This window comes from Corvus moneduloides, chromosome 5, assembly GCF_009650955.1.
Source record: "Corvus moneduloides isolate bCorMon1 chromosome 5, bCorMon1.pri, whole genome shotgun sequence".
Lineage (NCBI taxonomy): Eukaryota > Metazoa > Chordata > Aves > Passeriformes > Corvidae > Corvus > Corvus moneduloides.
This window is the reverse complement of record NC_045480.1, coordinates 44518571-44542676: the sequence shown is the minus strand read 5'-3', so window position 1 is coordinate 44542676 and position 24106 is coordinate 44518571. Positions and strand designations below refer to the sequence as shown.

The following is a 24106-nucleotide window of genomic DNA, read 5'->3' as shown; positions in this document are numbered from 1 at the left end:
GTAGATTGTAGAGCTAGTGTGTAATAAAATATCTCTTTTCTTCTCCTAAGAGGCAGTGCATCAGTTACTGTCCATAAAGTGTTCCAAGGTTCCTGAAGGAAATCTAGTACACCATGAGGATATTGCATGGCATTTTCTTTAATACTGAAAATGACAAATTAAGAGGAACCCTAGATTGCAGAGCTTTTAAAAAATCTTGTAAAACCAGACTTTTGCCAAAAATACACATATGCTTTAATTAAGTTTTACACTGCAAAGCCAAACTGCATATGCACACACCCATAACAATTGGAGATAGAGCTATACAAAGTCATCTTTTTCACCCTGAATAAATCCATTGCTCAGACTGCCAAAGATATCTCTTGAAAATTAAACATCAGACCTATATAAACATAGGATTGACTTAGAAGTGATGAGAAATTACCATAAATATTTACTCAGTTTTATGTGCCTCCCAAGTGTGGAGCTTGAAGGTACATTTTTCCACATTTTCAGGATATGCAGTCACAAGCACTAGAAACATGCTACTTACAAAACAAAAGCTGTCTTTCCTACAAATTAATTTGGTTCTGCCAGTCAAAATTTTAAAAATACTTTAAATATGTTGAAATTCCTTCAAAATCCTAAAACTTAATAAAAGATCCTATGGGGTCAGGGTAAATATTTTGACACCCTAACATATTCACAGAAACAGAACTTTGCAAAGCATATCAACATGGACACTCGGTAAGGAAATATAGAGCGACAGGGAGTATCCAGAATATTTCAAGTCTGGAAAACTTTCAAGGGAAGTCGGTGGAAAGTGCTTCATGAAAGGAATCAATACACATGGAAAATCTAGGGTTACTGAACCCAAGCACTTCGCACTTTTGTCTTTACTGACCCCTCTGCCACCTTGTCTAACTCTGTAAGAGCCACAGTGGCCACTTTGTTACCCTTTTTGTTTGGGACAGACATACTGGGCCAATAAACCACTCAAAAAACAGTCTTGGCAGGTTTTGTCTCCTTAACTTCTCTAAAAAGATTACAGTGACTAACACAAAACAGCTGGCTGGGAAAGATTATTATTCAAAAAGATTAATTGTCCAAAAGATTAATTAACTTGAACCCAGATTTCACTCCTTTCCATGTAACTTATGCAGGCAAATGACTGGAGTTCTGCGATGTCAGTGCACGTTGAGATACACTCATGGGCAAAGCATTGTTTATGGTTATCTCTTGTCTTGTCTGACATCGCACCATTGCCAGGATTGCCCTCCGAAACCTGCAAAGGGCAAGAAAGGGAAAACAGAAAGATCATTAGCAGGAGAACCAAATAGAAGGAAAAATTTGGTAAGATGGTCTTAACTATTACAATAGTTTTCAATTTCAGTAGAATGCACTTAATAAAAAACCATGTACTTGGAATTCAAAAGGACCTGGGTCTTTTCCACTTCCAGGTACAAGAATGTCTTTCATTTCTAATTTCATTTCTTCAACAGGGATTGCAGCAGCTTTTGTTTATCCCAGGAGACAGTACAGCCACAACAAAGATGAACTGAATGGGAAGAAACCCAGATGTTATTCCATCGACTCAGCAGGATCAGGTATGTTCACCTAGGCAGAGATCACAGGCTCTGCTTGAAGGTTGGTAGCAGAGACAGGAAGAATGCCTCTTTGCAAAACACAGTCCTCAGTCAGAGGCACTGGCTTGATTAGGGCATTTGTTATGCTTGCTCAAATCAGAATAGGCTTAACCTATTTACTTCCATGAAAAGGGTCAATCCATCCTAATCAGTCAGAATAAGATACATCCCAAATAAAAACCAAGAAAATCGACACAAGTTACACGTCACTAAGATGCACACACTTTGGCCACAGTCATTAAAACCAGTTTACTACTGATGCAACCCAAATTCCATACTGAGAAAATGCAAATAGGACTTTCAAAAGCTATGTTAATGTCTCAAATACACGTATCCATTCCGTATGTTTTGATGACGATCAAAACAATTTATTTCAGGCTTTCCTGTCCAAAAAGTCATCTTGGTAAATTAACTGTGGTGTACCCTTTGGTCTTTGCTAATCAGCTTGCCATATTTTACAGGAGATCCTTCAATGTTCAGATGATATGCTAAAATCATGAAATGGACCGGTACTAAATGCGGAACACTTACTTTTTGTTTGCAATGACATAAATGCAGGGATTATAGAATGTGGAAGATTTTGCAAAGAGAGGAGCTATGATGGCCATTGCAGGAGAAATTTTCTTTGGGTCTCCAAAGGAAGACCACAAACACACAATGGAATATGGAGACCATGCAACCAAGAACATTAAAATCATCACAACAGACATCTGTAAAACAAGAGGAACAGACACATAACTAGTATTACCTCAGGATGAAGACCTCACAACAAAACCTCATAATAAAGCACATGCACCTGGGTGAAAATAGAGCTATCCTGAATGAAATAATACATAAACAAGCATATCTGACACATTTTGACAGTTTACACTGAAATCTCACTTTGGGGATTTAATAGCACACCTCACTGCCATGTGTTTGGCATGGTGTCATTTCATTACATACAATATTCCTTCAAAGTTAGCACTACTCATTATGTTAAATCTGTCCATCGAGAGTTTAAATTACTGGAGAGGACTTCACACATGAATTATGACCGCCATAACAAGTCACTCTGGGATGCTCTTGCAAACAATAAATATGAAGAGAGACAAAAATTTAAGCCAAATATTTAATTAGGCCTTAATAAAAATGTTTCATAAGGCTTAATTATGGTACCATTAAATGAAAGAAAGTAAATGTTCTAGGACATATAGTTAAGGAACCCAGAAGTGTCTTCTTGGTTTAATGAAGCATTATAGACATGTTCAAGTAGGATACAGAGGCGGTATCTGAGCAGTCATGTCTTCTCTGCCTGCCTGCCAGAGAGAACAACCTGGGCATGTTGGGGCTCACGCCCCAGGACATGCCATGCCACAGCCAGACCTGGACAGTGACAAACTGGGGGTAGTGAAAGTAGGAGAGGTATCAACTGAGACAGACTTTTCTGGCTTCTGTCAGGGACATGAATCAGTGGTGGAAACTGGGATGGAAATCTCAAATGAATCAAGAGGACAAAACAAAGCACTGGAAAAACAACCAAAACTGCAGGGCTGCATACACACAGGATTCCCTAGTGCTGCTCACTACACCCCTAGTGAGTCTTTCAGAGATGAACACAATGAGAAGAAGTAAACAGCTGCTTTGTATGAGCTGCTCTAGAGCACAACCAACACACAAGCAGTGACTGTCACAGAGGATCCCTGTTTAAATGCAAACACAATACCAAACACAATATCAAAATGTAAGAAAGAACCCGTTCATTTAGAAGTTTGGTGCATAGAAAACTGAGAGGGTGCTAATTTGCAAAAAGCAGTTCTAAAGAAGGATATTGTTTAACTCCAAAACACTACTTTTTTTCTCTCCTTTTTAATTGTAATTTAGTGTCTTCAACTGCAAAATAGAAAAAATGCGTTTTCTTAATAAACATGAGTCTAAATTTTTAACTGAATCCTCAGTTTCAAGTATTCTGAAAGTTCTTCACAAAAATAAGACACTCAAATTAGTCTTTTTAGGTAAAAATACTATTCTTCAGAACTTAGCAATGAGAAAGTTTTCCAAGGAATGCTGTTTTCACTGGTAAGTAATTCAAAAACATAGGTACATACTCTTCTGTCCAATTCTCTCTCACTTTTTCATCATGCCCAATCATAAATCACATCTTTACACAAAATCAAAGGAGCTGGTGAACTTCAAGATTTCTCAAGGACTTTTATACATTAAAAGAATGTCAACCTTCCAGGCAGGATATATCATTTCATGCCATAACTCACATTTGCTACTGCTTACATAAGAGATAAGCTCAACAGACCGAAAAGAACAAGGAATTGGAGCTGGAAATGCACTCTCGTTCCTAGGCCATGAGTTCAAATGAGACTTGACCAATGCATTTCAGACCAGACATAGCTGTGAACCAAGCACAAAGCCTAAGAACTCTGCAGACACAGAGTAAAAGCTCTCCTAGAGCACCTCAGAGGTACATTTCTAGGTAATGACAGAGGAGAGAGGCAAGGAAAATTCACAGTGTTCCCAGCCTTCAAAGCAGCTGTTCATCTGGAAAGAGTATCAGACCAAAATTAAACAATCTAGTGTGATAAGTCAAGCCAAGAGTTTTCACCAAGGCTCAGTATCAGCTAATATTTAGTATGAAAGAAAAAGGGGAATGTAGGAAACCAAAATCCTTAAAAGGTTGCACCGTTCCTTTGCCATTAGGACTTTAACACAAAAGAACTTGCTTAAAACAAAACATGCACTCATTTACCTTCGTCACATCTACTTGGTCAGACCAATCTATGTTAATGCTCTCCAGGCAGTTACTGCTGGCACATTGTTTCATCGTCCGGGAAACATTGTAATAACAGTAAAACATGACTGTTAAGGGTACAACAAAATTAACAGCAATTACACTCATTGTGTAGGAAATAAAGGACCTGATAAGACAGAAAAACAAAACAGAGTAACTTACAAATAGCCATCCAGGAAAAGTTACCGAAGAATCTGGTATTTTGATTTGATTATGAGATTTTACAACAAGCTCTAAAATAATATGGAAAATTTTCTTTAGCTTTTTTTTTTTTAATCAGAAACTACAAGTATTTCAGTTTTGAAGCATGGCTCAGTTCCTATGGGTGTTTTTCTAGACTTGCTCTATGTTATTTCTATTGTTTTAAATTATTTTTAAAAATTTTGCTACATACTTCAGAAAGAAGTTATGCTCATACGGTGGTGAATTAAACAATCTTAGACTTCTGTGAGCTAGCAAAGTTAAAAGAAAGCGTGAGGGGGAATCTTACGCATCATTTTTCCTCCAATTTACTGTGCACGTTGCTCCAGTGGGATCTGGAGCGTAGCTGGCCCAGCCTGCAACAGGCATGGAAGCCCAGAAGACTGCATTTATCCAAGCAGCAAGGATGAGAGCGGCATAGCTACGGGTGGTCATTCTTCTTCCTGCGGCCAAGCACAGACAGTCACAAACGGTTCTCATCTGCTGCTTCCTTCCAGTGACAAACTTGAGTGACAAACTTGAGTGACAAGTGGCTTCCAGCAAGCACATGATGGGTTAATAAAGACCCTTTCCAAGGCTTGCACTCCCAAACACTGTAGCACCCCTGTTTCATTCTGCTGACTGACATCTCAGTCCTTGCAGCCTTTAAAGCCACTTGAACACCATCAGCCATTCCAGCTCCCAGCAGACAGGCAATACCTGATCCCAACCCCACGCCAAAAGCTTATTATGCAACAGTGCATTCAAGTACATCCTTGGAAGATTGCAGGGGAGGAATTAACTGTTACAACACAGCTGTAACAGAGGAGAGAAAAACACCCAGGGTGGTGTTAACACAGCAACAGAGGCACACACCTGCTTGACACAGGTCAACACCTCACACAGCCAGAGGCTTTTTGTGTGCTTCTCTGTATGGATGTGACCCTCTAAAGACTGAAAATAGCCATGAAAACACAATTTATAAACAGAGTAACAGCCTAATGATTAAGTTTTCACTTTAATGAGCAGCATGCCAACTAGATAATTTACTAAACCAAGTACTGTATGTTCAAGTTATGCCCAGTGCTGTAATTATGGAGTCATTCATGAGAAAACAATACAATCAAATCAGACTTTTATTCCTCCCAATAGGGACTGATTTTTGACCCTAAGTACAGTACCTATATTAGGCCTGCAGATGGTCAGGTAACGGTCAACTGCAACAACAGTCAGCAAACCAATACTTGCCATCCCAAAAAAGATATTTAAGGCAGCATAGATCTGAAATGAAAATAAACAAACAAGAAAATCATTTCTGAGAAATCTTCCAAATGTACAAGAACGAATCTGTGTACTGAATCAACAGAATTCAGCTGGAGCTGTCTTCCATAAGCAAGGTCCTGAAGGAACTAATTCAATGCAGGCAATTTGAAGCTGCCTCATTAAAAAGCAAACATTTCAAAAGCACATGCTTGCATGCACATTAGAAATCATAAAGACAATAGTCTCAAAATAAAAGAAACACTGTCCTTCAATAAGGAAATTTTGAAGTTCAGAGTTTGGAGGGGTTTATTTCATGTTTTCAATACATGTTAAGGAAACCTGAAGAGGATTTGGTCCATCAGAAAGAGTTACAGCCTTAGCAAATGTGAGGTTCTGAATTATCACTCTCTCATCTGTTGTATAACTACACTTATTTCACAGCTATGGCCCGCTGCTTTACCTCCTCAGGCTCCATTTTTATGTGTGTCAGATCTTTTGCACAGAGTGACACATGCTGCAATCCCAGCATGCTCCAAATGCATCTGCCCCATCATCCCATGGGAAGCCTGACCACGAAGGATGACTGGGAGGGCTGTGTTACCACTGGCACCCCAGAAACACAGAGCCCTGAGCCAGAACACACAGCACAAGCAGTTATGCTAGAGCCACATGGCATTCAGCCATCTCAGATCACAGGATTCATTTGGTTTAGGTTGACATGAGCTGTGCTTCAAGTGGTTTTAACTCTCAAAGCCTTGGTAGTGAGATCTCACATCAAAATGAACACACCACAAGATGATCCAGATCCAAAGATGTTAGAAGTGAGGCTGACTGCCAAACCGTGTCTGAATTATGAGCTTGAAGTAACTGTCTACTGAGGCAAGTGATGTCAGATTGTGATAAGCATCCATTATAGAAATGTCCAAAATGTTTGCCTTATGACACATTTTCAGTATATCGCTTCACATTACTACTCATTTTCCCAGGCACTTAAACCCAACAGTCTATCAATAATGTAAATTAAAATCACTGTACACAGTGAGCAAAGGCCACCATCTCTCTGCTATGGAAGTGTATGTTTTTCAGTCAGTCTATTCTTAAAAATAGACAGCTATTAAAATTAGGCTAAATCTTTAATGGAGACCAAGAGCTTTAGAGGCCTTTGCTTTGGATATCCTATTAGTTCCATCCAAAAAGGGCATGCAGTTGCCAAGCAGAACTCACCGAGATCTGTCAAGCTCATCATCAAATCAGCAGCCACAATCAAAGTCTTTAACTATCAGCTAAGTCATCAAATGTGCATGTGCTATGATAACCATCTTCATTTCAGGATTTGATTTTGTAAGCCTTCTTAAAGCTACTTTAAAAAGTCTAGTTGACAGATATAAGGTTACACTTCAATGTTTTCAGATTGTAAATATATGCTTAAAGCGAAATTCACATGAAATACTGTCTCCAGGTATTGCTGACATCACAGAACATCAGCTTCAGGTCCAAAGTCGAATTCTGCATCTCCTCTTTATCTCTTAAAATAACATGAGCTAGAGCCATTACTTATTTCTCAGTTTGCTTTTAAGCACTCAAAACATTCTCTTTAACTGAATTGCAATACCTGGCATCCAGTATATCCAAATTTCCAGCTTCCATGCAGGTCTGAGGCAGCAGACATGGGGTATCCAATGCCACTAACACCAATGTCAGTAAAAGCCAAGTTGATAATAATTGTGTTGGTTGCTGTCCGAAGCTCTTTGTACTTAACAAAGATGCCTAACACAACAATGTTACTGAAAATGCTTATCACTCCTGTAAAAACACAAAAAGGAAAACTTTACAAAAGATACACACCAGCCAGTAATACACAGGCAGAATAAATGCAGCCTATTGTAATATGTAAGTCCCAAACAAGCTTTATTTTCAGTCAAGTGCAATTTTGCGAAGAGGATAGACACCAGAAAAGGAGAAAAAAGCTTTTCCAATTAGGCAACTTTCACCTGGATTCAGTAAGTGCTAACACTGGAGCATTTGCCACACCTGGGACTTTCAATGCAATGACAACAAGCATAGCAGAAATTCAAATGCATCTAGGATTACACTTCAAACACTCCAGCCACCAAGTACAGTGCTGACCTCCATGGTAAAGAAGAATGCGAGCTGGTGACAGGCAACAGAACAGTGTTGGAAAAAAAACTTATGCACCTGATCTAGCAGAAGGCCCCAGCCAATACCTGAGGGTTTCCATTCTGGGCCGATAGTTTCCACTGTTCATTCAGACAATAACCCTGGGCAAAAGGGATACAGAAACTTTGACTTTGATATCACTATTCTAAACAGACTTGGAAGTCCACATTCGGTATGACAGTCATTCACTCAAGCTCCTTACAGAATTATTCCTCAGATCTGTGATGACAAAAACTGTAGTGTTTCAATTCATAGATGAAACTTATAAAATATAAACAAAGCAAAACAAACAAAAAGCCAAACCAAAAATGTCTGCTCTCTGCTCATGAGGTCCCAAAGCTTTGCCAGCATCAGAGTTGTTTCAGGTTGCTGCAAATTGTATTTTCTAAGCCTTGTCAAGCAGTCTGGATGATTCGCACAGAAGCATGGCCTGCATCAGAGCCATCTCCTCCACATGACAAGCTTTAGGGCTGTGTCACAGCCACGGGAAAAGTCCAGCTCTGCTCTGAACTTGCTCCTGCCTCACTAACCCATGTGTTTTTATCCTTTTTGGTCTGGCTTGACTCAGCATCTGAAATCTATTATCAGGCAACCCAAGTAATTGCCAGGACTCAAAGAGTTGGAACAAACTAAAGCTAAGATGTACACTCTCCTCCCTTCACATCCGATCCCTGTGAACTTTGCTTTGGACTTAAAGCTCCTCAAGATGCCCAGGACATTCTTCAGGACATTGTGCATCAGGAAGCTTTTTCTGATCCTGGTGTCCTCCTTATCCTTCTTTTCTCCAGCTATTCCCCTTTCCTAGCCAAATCCTACTACTCACTCTTGGAGTGAGTTTACATGGCATTCCTAAAAATAATTTTTTTTGTTGTGGTGGTGGTTTTATTTTCTTCAGACTCCAGCCTGTTGTAGAGGTATCCAGAGCAAACTCACCTTCCAAACTTCTATTAACCCACTATTAACACAAACCATCAATAAACAGTTAGCAAGGTTAAAAACTCCACCTTGCACCTCAGCAGAGACGAGACTTACAGCCCTTATCAATATAAGGGAGAATTCAAATGTTCAAGCAAAGACAGACATTAAAAAAGTAACTTGCGAGTAATAAGAGGAATTTATAAGTTTTTCATAGATTCCTTAGTCTGGCACAGCTGCTACCGTATCACTGAACCAAATCCTAAACTTACAAACATTTGTATAGCCTGGGCACTTTAAACTACAAGTGGATAGTGGAATTTTTTTTGGTAAAAAAACACATTATCCATGGAAATGCCCCTCAGAATTTTTGGTTTGGCTTTTTGTTTGTTTTGCTTTGTTTATATAAATTTCACCTATGAATTGAAACACTACAGTTTTTGTCATCACAGATCTGAGGAACAGTTCTGTAAGGAGCTTGAGTGAATGACTGTCATACCGAATGTGGACTTCCACAAGCAGAACCCTCTTCCTTCAGTCACCCTGATATCTTTTTTATTATACCTGGAACTCACATAAGGATTTTCACTGCAACATTTTATTAAACTGATCCATCTCCTACATTAAAGAAATTCTCTTATCATATTCAGTAATTTTAAAATCAAATGAGGCAAAATCATAATTAACCCTCGGCTATCTCACTTTTAACACTGCCAGGGATGTCTGTTCTCAGGTGCAGGTTTCCTGCTGGAGGTCCAACATCTTTTGGCCACACAGATGCCATCAGCTATCATATTCATATATTCACACATTTCAGGAATGACACTGATCCTATGTGCTCCTAAAATTATCAAAACCAAGGAGCTGAGGATATGATCTGAAATGAACACCATAGTAAAAAAACCATGTGCAGTGCCAGTTCTGTCAGCTCTCCTGTTGACAGATAGCATGTCATCTCTTGGAAGAGAGGGGGCAAAAGAGAATTACAAGTTTAATAATACAGGCTTCTTATGAGGCATGTTTTAACAGATATTACAGCTACCAAGAATGAAATCAGACATACAACAGGACTGTAAACTCATATCCTCAGGGTGAAGGAAAGATCCTTCTAGACGCACTTAAATTTAATAATTCAGAGTCCAGTCTTAAATTTAAGGGGGGGGAGGGGAGGCAACAAAAAACAGGGAAGAAAAAGTGGAACCTATATTCATTAAAAATGTTAGTATCACTAAAATAAAGTCATAATAGAGCAAAAAAAAAAGAATGTTTTGAAGAACAAAAGATAAGACAGAAGAGGGATTCCATCTTGAACAAATTGAGAAAAAAAGATGTAGAAACAAGAAATGCTCTTTTTTCTGTTTCTGAGGATCAGGTCAAGCAGATGAACAAAGTTTCTCCAGGCAGCAGTTAAGCAGTGGCCAATAAAAGGGCAACAAAGCTGGTTGAAGTGCTGGAGCACAAATCTTATGAGGAGTGGCTGAGGCAGCCGGGGTTGTTCAGCCTGGAGAAAATGAGGCTCAGGGGTGACCTTATTGTTCTCTACAACCACCTGAAAGGAGAGTGTAGCCAGGTGGGCGTCGGTCTCTTTTCCCAAGGAACAAGAGATAGGGTGAGAGGAAATGGTCTCAAGTTGCACCAGGGAAGAGTACTTCTGGGTATTAGGAAAAATTTCTTCACTGGAAGGGTTATCAAGCATTGGAACAGGCTGCCCAGGAAAGTGGATGAGTTGCCATCCCTTGGAATGTGCAGATACGGTGCTTAGGGACATAGCATAGAGTTGGACATGGCAATGTTGGGTAGTAGCATCAAAATTAAAAAAAAAAAATCAGGTACATGTATAATATGGAATTTACCTTTCCAGCAAGCATTTTAAAATGATACCAGAGCATTTCACCACCATAAGCAGAAAGACATCCACGAGGCAGCATAGCTTGCTGCAGCCTGAGTACCCCTGTTGTCATCACAAAAATGAATACACTGACCAGTGTAATGCTTAACAATTACTTCCTTCTCAGAAAACAAGAGAGAAACACTTAAACCTTTTGAAGAGTGGCATAATGATGAACACTGTACCCAGACTTCATTCTTATTCTTATACATCTGCTTATTAACAAGGCTTAAATCTTCCAGATGTGAAATTTGCTGCAGTAAGGCAAAGCAATCAATCATACTTTCAAATATTTTATGGACTTCATTGTCAAAAACATTTCTCATTAAGAAAGTAAAGATTTACTAGACTCCCCCAACTCTAATTAGAAATAAAAAATGAAAGAAAACTAAAACCACAAAGTAATACAACTTCTTTTTTTTTTTTTTTCCCCCCAAGACATATAATTTCCATGCAAGATTAAGGAAGAAGAGCTGGGTTGATTCTGGCTAGTTCCATTGATACCCTATGATCACCAATGATAGCTTTGATCCCGAACACCAGCTGGTCAAAACTATCTGAAAATATCACCTTGTTACATACAACATAATCAATTTTAATAAAAATAAGAGGTATACCTAGGCTTGCAATACTTGACCACTATCTCTAAAGCTTCTTAAGAAGCTTACTGATCAGTGTATCTGTTCTATTAATTTCTTTAAAGACCTTAAATAAATTATTGTCTTTGCATCCAAAAATACCCACTTTTCCAGAACAGCAATTTGATACTCACCACTTCAGACATATATGTTAAATAAACTGCGACCACCGGCGATACTATTTCATATAAATGTAAAATACATTAATATTTTAAAGTATTTTAAAATCTAACTACAACATGGAAAAAATTGTGGTACAGTCAATGAATAAAGACAAAACAGATTTGATTTTCCATAATAAAGGTATAAAAGGCCTGTTTTTAAACACAGTAGGTTTCAGTTTTGGTTAGGTGGATATTTCATTACTATGGCACTCAATGCTTCAGAAAAGCACTACTGAAGCACTTGTGGTTATACAATGAGGAAGTGTTTAAGGGAGAAAAAAAATAATTCTATAATCATTCAAGTTTAGGCAAAGACCACTGCAGTCACAGGGAACAAACACGAAGTGAAGCCTCACAGCGTGCTTTTCTAACACGTGTCATTGGTGAAAAATACAGCTGCAACTGGAATCTGCTCTTCTCTGATTAATGACCAGCTCCCTCCAAGTCACATTCCAACCCTTCCCCTTACATCCCCCTAACAGACACCCGCTCACATGCTCAGACTACACATATATTACTACAAACATGTAGCCCACGAGAAATCTGAAGATAGCTTCGAGCACATCACAGAAAAATGCAAGATGTGACAGCTATGACCTATTTTTATCTCTTCTGCAAGCTGGCAGAAATTAATTCTCACTCTCTTCTATAATTACACATCAGCAAAATGTATTTTTTGAGACACAACGCTGCCTTCAAATATAGAGGAGAAAACTTAGATGTTTCTGCACACTTCAGATGTTTCTGCACATTTCAGTCAGGCAGCTGATTGCTAACTTGCCAGTAAATATGGGGAAAAGCCATCAGACAGCTGTCTAATACAAAATGAAATACCAAAATACCATCACTGTTACTATACAAAATGAGCATTCAGATCTACAAGTTCTATTTTAAAAAGCTACGCAACAATTTGCCAATGCCCATACCTGCTGTTATTAAGTAAGCTGCAACTATGTTGTGCTCAGTCTGCGTGAAGGCTGAATGAGCTTCATTGTCACTTTCTGAGGAATTGGATGAGTCATTCCAATGCATTTTCGACAAAAGAGTGTCGTCTATCTTCTGCAATAATTCATCAAGAAGACGAAACTCTACAAAACCCTGTCAGGCAAATTCTTTCATTATTCAATAGACTCACTGAACAATTAAAAGAAGGGGGGTAGGGAGGAGTTCCCCCTGCCATTGACAGCTTCCAAGCATGATTTAATTGGACTAAAGTTGAAAGAAGTTTATGCAGTTTATGCAGGAGATTGTTAATTAAAACAAAGAGCAGCACAGAACTGAGTAAATTTTGAACAGTATGCTTAAACTTCATTCTTACTGCTAATGAGATTAACTGTCACATGCCCCCAAACTTTTTCCCCTCAAACCTCTTGTGCAATGCTCTGGAAACCTCAACAAAAGTTGACTCAGTTCAATCAATCATCAGCCTGGCTTGGAACTAATTCCCATCATCATGCAGAGTGCAAAAACCTGCAGTTCAACATGAACAGACAAATGTCAGCTTCCTTAAAAACAGGATACATTTACTCTAAAGCCCATCCCTTCAAATCTTTACAGACCTACTTCTTCAAGATTCTTTGTTTGAGTTAAACTCTCCGATAAAGACACAAGAAAAACACATTCCAGTATTTTTCAAAGTGAAGCAGCATGACTTTCAGAAAGCTCAGTCGCTACATTTCTAAAACAGCCTGGTCTATAGAAAATGGCTGTTGAATATGTCTTAAAAGCCTGAACATCTTCCCTCTCCTAAACACAATACTTGTCAGCTTACTTCGGGCAAATTTTCCAAAGCATGTTGCTGGGCAGGAAATTACTGGGCATTTTTCAAAGACCTGAGCTGCAAAAGCTCATGTTTTCTTCCCTTCAGGGATGAGGTACCAGCACACCAAAGTACAGATCTTTTTAAAAACCCTGCATAAACATTAGCTGCAATAAGCCCTTGCCCAAAGAGTTTATACGCAATATCAGAAAGCAGCTGCTTCCTCTCACTCCTGCTTCATACCGTTTTTGCCTTCAGTCAGTATTCATACTGGGTATAAAAGTGACAAGGATAAGCAGCAGTGGTTTTTCAGCTGTAAGTGGTTCATAGGTAGGTCAAGCAGGTCCCAGGCTAGGGCTGTGCCTTCTGAGCAGCAATAGGAGTGCAGTGACACAAAAATACAGTCATCCCATACAAAGTATACCTGAAGACCTCTCTCTTCTCTAACCTGTGAAACACTCATAGAGCATTCCCTCCCACTCCTCAGCTCACCAAAACAGATATCCTGCATCTTTCACTCATTTGAATATAATGGTAAGAAAATTCTTATATAAAACTTGTGCAGTCACAATATTTAGTCATCATTACTACACACGATCTCGAGTCACAGTGCCACGAGCAAACGTTTTCTTTAATGCCCCACATCTACACTCACAGCTCTGGGTATTTGTATTATTACAGTATTTTTCCTGTCAGAAGAGGATTAGGCAGGAACAGGGTGGAAGGGTTCTGAAAGGAAAGATGACCTGTTTGGCAATGAAGCCACTTTCCTCGTGCAACACTGTCCTGCCCTGAAAGATAAAGGCATGGCAATAATTTGATATCTTTGCTTTCCTCCTCTGACACTTTGGCAAGATTTTCAAAAGCACCTCAGATATTGCACCTTCCAAAGAAGTCAGAGCTTGCAATGCTGAATGTCTCAGAAAAGCAAACCATTACTATTTTTACTCAGATAGGATTCCAGATGTACAGTAGCAATTAACAAAAGAAATTTTATACTTGTTGATTAAAATGCAACTTTCCAGTATGTGCAGTCCCTCCTATGTAACACCACATTGTCTCTTCTTAAATTTGACTTATTTTACAGCAACTGGAATTGACAAAAAAAAAGGCAAAACTAAAGGCAGACATCATCAAAATATTTTTTTTCTGCAACACTGTAGTTCATAAAATAAAGCCAAAAAGATAAAACAAGAAATTAAACATTGAAGTATACAAATAGTCCAGGAAGATGGAACCACAGCTTCTAAGCCAGATAAAATACGTCTTACCACATTGCTTATTAATACTGGTATAAGAATATAAAATCCAAAACCTCAGGCTGTTTTTCTCCTCCAACAACACAGTATTACTGGTGTCAGAGGGGCACTTTATAAAGCCAGGTGATGCTTTTCCTTCCCACTTGTCCCAGATCAGTAGCAAAATGCAACTTCTATTGAAACCCATTCTTCAGTTCGCATGTATCTCTATATGTATGTGGGGCAATGCAAGCTGCTTTCAGTTATGTCTAAAATACATACCAATGCACGAATGATGTGGGTACAGAAATGTACCTTTTGCATTAAAAATAAATAAAAAACCCAAAACCACCCCCAAATCTCTTCCTTTCCTATTTCCAGCAGTAACCCCGCTACAAACCCACGGCAAACCCAAACCCCTCCCACGTTTATTACGGCCCCCACCGCTGGAGGGCTCTCTAAGGCAAAACGTCCCTTTAATCTTTTCCCAAACGGAGGCTTGGGAATGGTTCGAACCCCAGGGAAAACAAATTAATAATTTACCTCTTTCTCCTCGTTCACAGAGACTTTTACTAGATTTAAACTGTTGCTTAGAAAAGTTTCGCTCTATAGAGATTTTCAGCTGACAGAAGAAAAAGCCCTGAAAAATGTGTGACTCTACAAAGATTTTTACTTGCCTTACATCACACAATAGCTATGCTTTTTTTTTTAATAAACAATACTTTTTCTTGCCAAGACAATGCTTTACACAACTGCAAATTACTTTGCACCAGTACGTGTGTGACGGTCCAGCATTTCTTCAGGCAAACACGCACATCTACGAATCAGTGCCAGAGAAAATCCTTCCTGTTCTACATCTGCCAGTGCTGCAGACTTACATTAGAATATCCCAATTATTTTCCACACTTCATCAAATTTCTCTGACAAAGTAACACAGAAAATCTATTAACTACATTAAGTACATTGAGCCATCCTATCCCAGCAACTGCAGAAAACACAAGGAAAATAAACAACTCTGCAAGGAATGCAGGGGCACTACAGCCATTCTCAAAAGGTAACAAGTTAAGCTTTATAATACACCTCCACATATTACCCCCATTTAATGAGGATTTAGATCCCAAATAGAAAAAAATATAAACCCAAAATTTTGCTGTGGCATGGGCAAAAGGCTCCAGGTCTTCTAAATACTTGTAAGCAACCTGATCCTAGTGATGTACCAGGTGTCAGCTTCAAAATCAGCTGGAAGTCAGAGCCCACACCTGGGCCAAACACTGCCACGGTAATGGAGGAGGACACAGGTAGGTTACACCAGTACCACTGTGCACTGTGGGGCGCTCTGAAGCCTACCTGAGCTTCAGAGGAATATTCTAGGACAGCAACCCCCCTTGTGCTGCTGGAGCAGGTAGCAGGTGAGAAGCTATTTAGATGGTCCAGCTATTTGCTCCAAAGGCTGCCAGTAAGGGGAATACAGGGAACACCAAACTGTCATCAAGAGTCTACACTAACCCCTTACCCCCACTCCCCTCACTGCAGACAGCACTGTGACCTTTCTTCCCTAGACACTACAACTACTTGAAATTTGCCATTTCTGCCAACATACCTATTTCTGTCATGGTACCTGTGAGCCCCTTTCCTATTCTCTGCAGCAGCAGCACAGAGTATCTGTAATTACACACATAAATAAAACTGCAACATTTCACTTACTAGGATTGGGAGCACCATGACAGACTCACAGATAGAATTTGAATTAAAAGTTCAAGACTGAGAGCAAGATGTCATATAAAATTAGAAAACATCTTAGCTCATTACAGCATTACACTGCAGACAAGACATCTTAAGTTTTTTTGAGACTGAGTTTTCATCTGTAACAGTCAGCACCTTACTTATATTAAGAGGGCAGGGTCACACCATTGCACAGAGAAAACAAGGCAGAACAAGGACTGAATGTGCCTTGCAAATATCACCCTTCCCCAGAATGAAGGAAAAAAACCACATTATCGTATGGCAAACACATCCAGACAGTTTCCTCATGTTCTTCCATCCTAAGAATATCCTACAATCTCCGTGGAGATCTAAGACTACAAATTTTCTCTGGATATTTGCATAAAATCCATCCAGCACTGTTTGTATGCGTAGGCCATGCCATAATGCTCCTCGCGCATTTCTCCACTGGGACTGAAATCCCTTCCCTACAGCCAAGAGGTCGATCTTTCCTCCAGAGCTGCAATGCACATTGCTGTTTAGGTCCTCTGCACACAGAGGTCAAAGCCCTTGCTTTGGCCATGCAGTGCCTTAGGCTGACTCACTGCTCCATCTGCTGAGAGACTCAGCACACACATCTGCTCCTGGGCTGCCAGGCGGCACTGCCTGCAGCCAAACGCCGCCTGTCACACCATGCAACTTCCAGGTCATGGCAGGAGCCTCCTGACACCCTGGTGAAAAGCATGTCCCTAAAAAATAGCGAACAGCAGCAGGAATTTGAGTGTAAGAGTGAGGACTGTGTCATGTTAGCCTTCCAAAGACAGAACAATAAGGAAAGAAGATCCAAGCCAGCTGCCCACTACTGAAACATCAGTGAAGAAACACAGCACAGCAGAGGATCCAGCCGCAAACATGACAGAAGCACTGACATTGCAGCTGCACTTGGGTCATGCTGTTCAGCTGCAATGTGGAATGCACAAAATGCAATTACTTGCACAGAATTTAGATAAAAGGCAATTTTAAGTCAAAGCCCTGAGGCACTATGGCCTAGCAACACATAGCAAAACAAGCCTAATCATTCTCAGAGTTCTGGATTTAACTGACCTGGTTAAAGTTAGGCCTGTAGCAATATCAGGAAAAAACTGGAATCCCTCACTTCCTGAATGTACTGGGGTTAACAGTAGACTCAGCTTCTTCTCACAAAAGCAGACCTAGCAGAAATTCAGTGTTCTGTGTTTTGTTTTCTTAAGCTGAAGAACATTTTTATCTGTTATCCCATGCAGCATCTATTCACATTAAAGTGAATTCTTAAACTTTTGTTTTCCTCTCTTCCAAGTTTTGTTTCAGAGATTATTAAAAGTAATGGTCACATTGGTTAAGACATCCAGTAACAGTCCAATCCTGGTACTGAAAAATTACCTGTTGCCTTTTGTTAAGCAGAAGGCTAACATAATTAATCAGTTACTACATTCATCAATTAGTGTAAACAGTGCAATCAGTTCTGAAAGGAACTTGTTTCACCTTGAACAAGATGTTCAAAATACTTGCACATACGTTATTCTACACATCCCTTTTCAAAAGTGCTTGGTAGAAGAGTCTGTGAACAGATTCCTGGCTCCAGCTGAAATTCAGGGATGTTCTAGTTTTCACCTATTTTATTTCCAAAGCTCCAGAGTACAGAGGCACCCTGGTCTCCTCCATCCTTAGGAAGGCACAGTCACTATCTTTTCAACAACCCTCATTATGCACCCATTTAAAGAGACCAAATACTCATGCAGACTTTTTCATGCCTTTCTAAGCAACACATAAACTGAAAGCATTGTGTGCAGAGGAGCCCTATGATGGGCTATTTAATCTAACCCTACACAAGCCCAGAGCACCACAGAGGTACAGTACCAGGACATCAAAACCTCAAGAGGAACAGGCTAAGGGGGGGATGCAGGGCCAGTTAAAAACCCTTAGCATTTTAATATCAGTGTAATTAGATACCATTAGATGACTGACGTATAGTATTAACCTTGTCTTGTTCATTAGACAGCAGCTTCAAAGAAGACTGTGTCTTAATGCCTTCGGCTTTCATTAATATTTATATAGAAAAATTAACAAAATATACTTTGCTGTCTTTTCTTCTGTACATTACTATGCATTTAAAAGAAATTATCAACACGGAAGTTCGAAATTTAATTTATACAAAAAGGTTCACAAAGGTTGTTAAAACAGCATGTCCATTTCAGAGCAGCCCGGAAGATTCGATGTAGAAGGAGGATGAGGACCAGGGATCAGTCATGCACAGGCTCACACTGAAGTATGTGCATGCAGTGAACCTGTAAGGTCTTTGGAAAACCCATTTCAATTGATTGTTTACTCCAAACTCCAACATGGAGTCAAGCATTGACTACACTGCTTGTCAGAAACAAACAGTTTAAGAATAACATCGAATCCTGGCTTAGTTTACAGATATTCTGAGCAGTCTTCAGCTCTTCGCCTGGGGCTACACTCTCCTCATGCATCCATCAACAGTCATGAAGTGTAAAAATAATTGTCATTTGTAGCTTCAAGTTCTTTATAAAAAAGATTTTCAGGGTCCTTTACGAGAATTTTTCAAGGTTCTTTGCTTCTGCAGATGACATGATATGAATGAGGAGATACTTCATGGCTCCATTTTTAATGTCCTCTTCCTATTTTAAGAGAAAAGAAAAATACATCAAACAATTTATATCTTAGTTGCATTTAAAGCAAATTCTTTACACAACACTGAATGAGCTGATGGAATAAAATGCAAAAATCTAACATGGTTTTATACACATATCAACAAATGCAGAGTACTGTGCTTCAGTTCAAGCTACTGGGATGCACAGAAATCTCTTGCACAGAACTACAAACATCTACAAGACATTAAAAAAAACAACATTCTGTTTAATATTTACAAGCTTTAGAAATCAGGAGCTATTCTTATTCCTGAAAGATAAAACCACACACTCACCCCGAAAGCCTCCTCCACCACCTCTTCCTCCTCTGAATCCTCCTCCACCACCTCTACCTCCTCTGAATCCTCCTCCTCTTCCTCCACCTCTGCCTCCTCCAAATCCTCCTAAACAGAAGAAAGAAATTACCCTTTGAGGAGCATATAAACTCTTGATTATGCACAACAATTTATTTCATTGACAGCATCTGAAATGAAATGAACAACAACAAAAAACCAGAAACTGTCAACTGCTGCGCAGTTACCAGGTGAACTACTAGTACCTTGTCTCTTCTAGGGACCATCTGCAGCATGTTAAGCATTTTTAAATATCTGATACACCATGTCCAAAATACTGAAGAGACCTTCTTTCACAAGGGTAAAAAATTAATACATATATTAACCAGCAATTGATTACAACTATTAGTAATTATTATTTATTAATTACAACTCAACAGAATATTAAAACAAACAAACCAAACCACTTTGAAACACTTACACCTTGCTGCAATGGGGCAGTGTATGGAAAAGAGGCCAGATACTGCGATGTAAGAAAAAATAAACTTCAGTTTTAATTGAAGAGTACATCACAGGGGATGTTCAAAAAGCTTTCTGCCTTTGTTATAAATCAGCATTCTCTCCTCCCTGTGCTTTGGAGCTGTTACTTAGGCAGCTCAGAAGCCTAGGTCTTGACGTATCACTGCCTTTTCTATTAAGTCAAACAGAAACATAAATAACGTTTTTCTTTGCAATACAGCTGTTGATATTCAAGTACTTACCAGCAGCTTTAAAAAAAAAAAAACCACCAACACAAAGAGTCCACAAAACAAATGACCAGAATAACCCATGGCACCTCAAATAAATCCAACATTCTGCAGTTTTCATTCTTGTGATCTTACCTCTACCACCGCCTCTTCCTCCCCCACGTCCACCACCACGTCCTCCTCTACCACCTCCCCTGGGAGCACCTTTTTCTCCAGGGGGCCTTGGCAAAAATCTCTGAAGGGGTAGCAGCTTTGCTGGATCAATGTAAAACTGCAGGAAGAGACTTCCATTAGGCTTTCAGAATACCAAGACTAAAAAGCACATTAGTATCTCCCTTTACAAATACCCACAATTTGGTCTTACCCCATTATGCCAAACTGTCCTCTGCAAACAGCCAAATAAAGTACACAAGTAGTAAATCACAGAATTAAAAAGCTGCTAAAATGTAGGTGATATTTGTGTGATTTTCATTGGTTACATCTTTTCTTGTGGGGAAGGGAGAAGGAATAACATGGCAAATACAAAACTGAAAAGGAAGGGGACATTATTGCCTATGTTGACAAAGGACAGTCAGCTTAAAAGCTTAATAAAGCTTTTTATTATCTGCTGACAGAGTAGAATTATCTAACTGATGACATACAGTAAAATTCTGTTATTGAGATTGGCTAACCTTTTGCATCTTTTTAAATGAAGAGGCTTTCATGTTCTCAGACAGCTTCACTGAAAAATACTGTTAGTTTATTTAAGGAGCATTGCAGTAATAAAATGGTAAAAACTGTGATTTTGATCCGTATATGGAAGGAACATTCAGACATTTTCTAAGTTAGTATTTTATAAATTCAGCTAAATTTCATCACAATTGCAATTAAAAGATCAACAGAAACTATTTCTAATTTCTTTGTTTTTTTCACAGTGACAAATGTGGTATTTTGTGGTAAAAAACTTTTTCCTTCTATGCACGAAGGCATAAGGAAGAACATACCAGTGCAAAAGCATAACTGTAAAGAAACACACTTGCATAGCAAGTGATGACCTCTTTAGCCCCAGGGTGACCTCAAGGCTCATCTGGAACAATTCACATGCTGCAGGGGCTCTGCTGCTGCTGCTGCTGAGTGCCTGGCTGTGCAAAGGCATGAGCCAGCAGGGACTGCTGGACACCACATGCCCAGCCTCATCCTACAGGGAACTGGCAGACACTCTGTGACCCCACGTGCAGCCTTGTGCAAATCCTTTGGCCCTCCAGTGTGGAAGGACTTTGCTATGCAGTTCCCAAGATCAAAAAAGCTGCTGGCCAACTCTGCTTACTTATAGTCTAAATGAAATGGGGAAGCAAGGAGCTGCAAAATCCATAACATATTTTCTTCAAATGCTACTGCAGGAAGAAAACAAGGCTCTGCAATTCAAATAATTCTGGTACAAAAAAATAAATCTGCAAATCAATACATTCAGAGCATGAAAGTGATTTAAACCTGCATATTTTACTTCACATTTAATGCGGGAGAGGAAAATGCATGCAGTTAGTGACTGATGCTCAACCAACCAACACAGGCTGAGTCTTACTGACATGTTACAGGGTTACTCTCCCAGGTATCCTGCGTTTGTCATGGATTCTGTCCATCTGGCAGAGACACAGAATATCTCTGTGTCAAGCTGGCTTTTCCAGAAAATGTCCTGGCACACCCCACTTTTATGGGCAGGTTAAGTAATAAACTGGATGATGAGCAACAGGACATCTTAGTACAAACTCACTATAATTAAATAATGAGCTGGAGCACGACCAAGGTCCCCTAATGCACAAAAAAAATCCCCAGTCCCTTGATCCAATCCTGTTATGGCTTAGTAACCTATAGAAGAAAATTTGGTAAGTTGGCCAGAGAAAGTAACAACTCGAACCAGCATGGATCCAAAACACATCATCAGTACTGGTACGGAGTGAAAAACTCTGATTGACTTAAAGTACTCTGTCATATCAAAAAAGCTCTAAGACAGGCACTTAATATGAATGAAGCACCTGTTGACACCAACAGTTGCAGCTACACTTGTGTCTGTTCACATATAACTGGCAGCCAAATACTGAATGATTTTAAAATCCTAGAGAAATCCCATTTAATATCCAATCAATTTTTTAAAAAAAAATATTGTAGGTCACACTTTTTTTTTTGAAGGATACAAAGTCTCTCAGCTGTCCAAAGATTTCATCCACTTTGCCAATCTGCTCCTTATTATCCAAGTACACTGGGGCATTGAAATAAGGCACCTTGTTTTCTTCTGTTTTACATTTACAAACAATGTCATCTTCACAGGGATGCATGAACTCTCCCAATACTGAAATAAAGAACAAATAAGCTAAAGATCTGGAGCAGTCATTCTAAATTAAATAAATGAAGTTTCTCCATGTAACTTACAAACTACCCTTTCTGGAGGGCCCTGGTCATATCCTCCTCTGTTGAAGCCTCCTCTTCCACCTCCCCGTCCAAAGCCACCTCGTCCGCCACGGTTAAAGCCACCTCTGTCACCACCACCTCCTCCACGATTGAAGCCACCTCCTCTTCCTCCTCCACCTCCTCTTCCACGAAAAGACATTCTCGACTGTTTCCTACATTGTGCACAAAAATCAGTTGTTTAAGATATAAAAGATGTGTCACATTTGATTTGCTGTACAAATTACAGTCTCCTGTCAGCCTTGTTTGTTAATCTAATGATTAGTCCTTTTCACTCCTCACTTAAAACATGCTGGCCTATGAAAAATCAAGTTTACACCTAAGATGTCATCCCCTGCAACATCCACATGCAACAAGTGACTAGCAGTGACCAGAAACTTTTTCACTCATCTGTACAAAGGCTGGTGACACTCTCCAGCCCCACAAGTAAATGGCACAAAGTGAGAACATCATAGAATGGTTTGGGTTGGAAGGGATCCTAAAGATCACCTACTTCCAATCCCCCTGCTACACGCAGGGACACCTTCCACAGGTTGCTCAGGGCCCCACCCAGCCTGGCCTTGAACACTCCCTGGGATGGGGCATCCATAACTTTTCTGGGCAACCTGTTCCAGTATCTCATCACCTTCACAGTAAAGAATTCCCTCCCAATATTCCTTCCCAATACCCTTCTCAACTATCCCCTTTCAGTTTAAAACTACTTTCTCTTATTCTATCCCAAAGTGCCCTTGCAAAAAGTCCCTCTCGAGCTCTGCTGTAGCCTCCTTCAGGCACTGGAAGGCTGCTGTAAAATCTCCCCAGAGCCTTCTCTTCTCCAGGTTGAACAATCCCCACTCTCCGCCTGACTGCAGAGTAGAGGTGCTCCAGCCCTGTGACCATCTTCGTGGCCTCCTCTGGCTCTGCTCCAAAAACTCCACGTCTTTCCTGTGCTGGGGGCCCCAGAGCTGGATGCAGCACTGCAGGTGGGGTCTCACCAGAGCAGAGCAGAGCAGAGGGGCAGAATCCCCTCCCTGGCCCTGCTGCCCACACTGCTTTGGATGCAGCCCAGGACACGTCTGGCTCTCCGGGCTGAGTGCCCATTGCTGGGTCATGTCCAGCCTCTCACCCCCCAGCACCCCCATGTCCTTCCCGGCAGGGCTGCTCTTCCTCTGTCCATCCCCCCAGCCTGTGGTGATGCCGGGGGTCGCCCCGACCCTTCCACTCGTCCCCGTTAAACCTCAGGAGGTTCCCACGGGCCGCACTCCTCGGGCTCGGCCGCACGGGGGGCGCACCCGCGGTGCCTCACGGGGCCCTCGGGACGCGCGGGGACGCCGGTTCCCGGGGCTATTCCCCGAGGGCTGGCGGACAGACGGAGGGACGGACAGACGGCCACGGCAGCGTCCATCCCCTCCCGCGCGGGACGTACCTGCACGTGCGCGCCGGCCCCGCCCGGAAACTCCCGCGCTGCCGCAAGCGAGGCTGCCTGCCGTAAATGAACGGGCACCTGCCGGCCGACACTGTCGCGAAGGGCTTTAATTGCCGAGGGAGGCAATGGCAGCGTGCCGTGTGGGAGCGGCGGGAGCGCCTGGCGTGGGTACCCTGCGGGGAACATCCGTCTGTCACAGGAA

The 24106-nt window shown here is 40.5% G+C and overlaps 2 protein-coding genes across 4 annotated transcripts; both read right to left on the bottom strand.

The window, feature by feature from the left end:
- Window positions 1-120: 120 nt before the first annotated feature.
- Window positions 121-18056, bottom strand: RRH (retinal pigment epithelium-derived rhodopsin homolog). Its single transcript, XM_032110290.1, has 7 exons — window positions 12560-18056; window positions 7463-7653; window positions 5769-5868; window positions 4898-5051; window positions 4366-4534; window positions 2157-2335; window positions 121-1264 (listed from the first exon to the last, which is right to left on the bottom strand). Exons 1-7 carry the CDS (start codon window positions 12663-12665, stop codon window positions 1135-1137), a joined length of 1029 nt encoding a protein of 342 aa, XP_031966181.1. The 5' UTR covers window positions 12666-18056; the 3' UTR covers window positions 121-1134.
- Window positions 18057-18499: 443 nt separating this feature from the next.
- On the bottom strand, window positions 18500-24097 carry GAR1 (GAR1 ribonucleoprotein). 3 transcript variants are annotated; one of them, XM_032110292.1, is made up of 7 exons: window positions 23609-23890; window positions 22464-22654; window positions 22229-22383; window positions 20729-20788; window positions 20193-20328; window positions 19315-19422; window positions 18500-19009 (listed from the first exon to the last, which is right to left on the bottom strand). In XM_032110292.1, exons 1-7 carry the CDS (start codon window positions 23653-23655, stop codon window positions 18996-18998), a joined length of 711 nt encoding a protein of 236 aa, XP_031966183.1. In that variant the 5' UTR covers window positions 23656-23890; the 3' UTR covers window positions 18500-18995. The 3 variants fall into 3 exon arrangements, with proteins under 3 accessions (XP_031966183.1, XP_031966184.1, XP_031966182.1); XM_032110293.1 differs by lacking the exons at window positions 18500-19009; window positions 23609-23890 and adding an exon at window positions 23905-24097 and having other exon boundaries at window positions 19390-20328; XM_032110291.1 differs by lacking the exon at window positions 18500-19009 and having other exon boundaries at window positions 19390-20328; window positions 23609-23892.
- Window positions 24098-24106: the final 9 nt, after the last annotated feature.

Bases quoted from the DNA above. Each gene is read 5' to 3' on its own strand.
- GAR1 (XM_032110291.1), bottom strand. From the start codon at position 23,655: ATGGACAGAGGAAGAGCAGCCCTGCCGGGAAGGACATGGGGGTGCTG. The intron at 22,384-22,463 runs GTAAGTTACATG...TCTTTATTTCAG, and splicing joins CCCTCCAGAAAGGGTAGTTT to TATTGGGAGAGTTCATGCAT. The intron at 20,329-20,728 runs GTTAGCCAATCT...CTCTTCCTGCAG, and splicing joins CATTTAAAAAGATGCAAAAG to TTTTACATTGATCCAGCAAA.
- RRH (XM_032110290.1), bottom strand. From the start codon at position 12,665: ATGCATTGGAATGACTCATCCAATTCCTCAGAAAGTGACAATGAAGCT. The intron at 5,052-5,768 runs GTACTGTACTTA...GCTTGGCCGCAG, and splicing joins CATCTGCAGGCCTAATATAG to GAAGAAGAATGACCACCCGT. The intron at 2,336-4,365 runs GTAAATGAGTGC...CTTGTTTTACAG, and splicing joins ACCAAGTAGATGTGACGAAG to ATGTCTGTTGTGATGATTTT.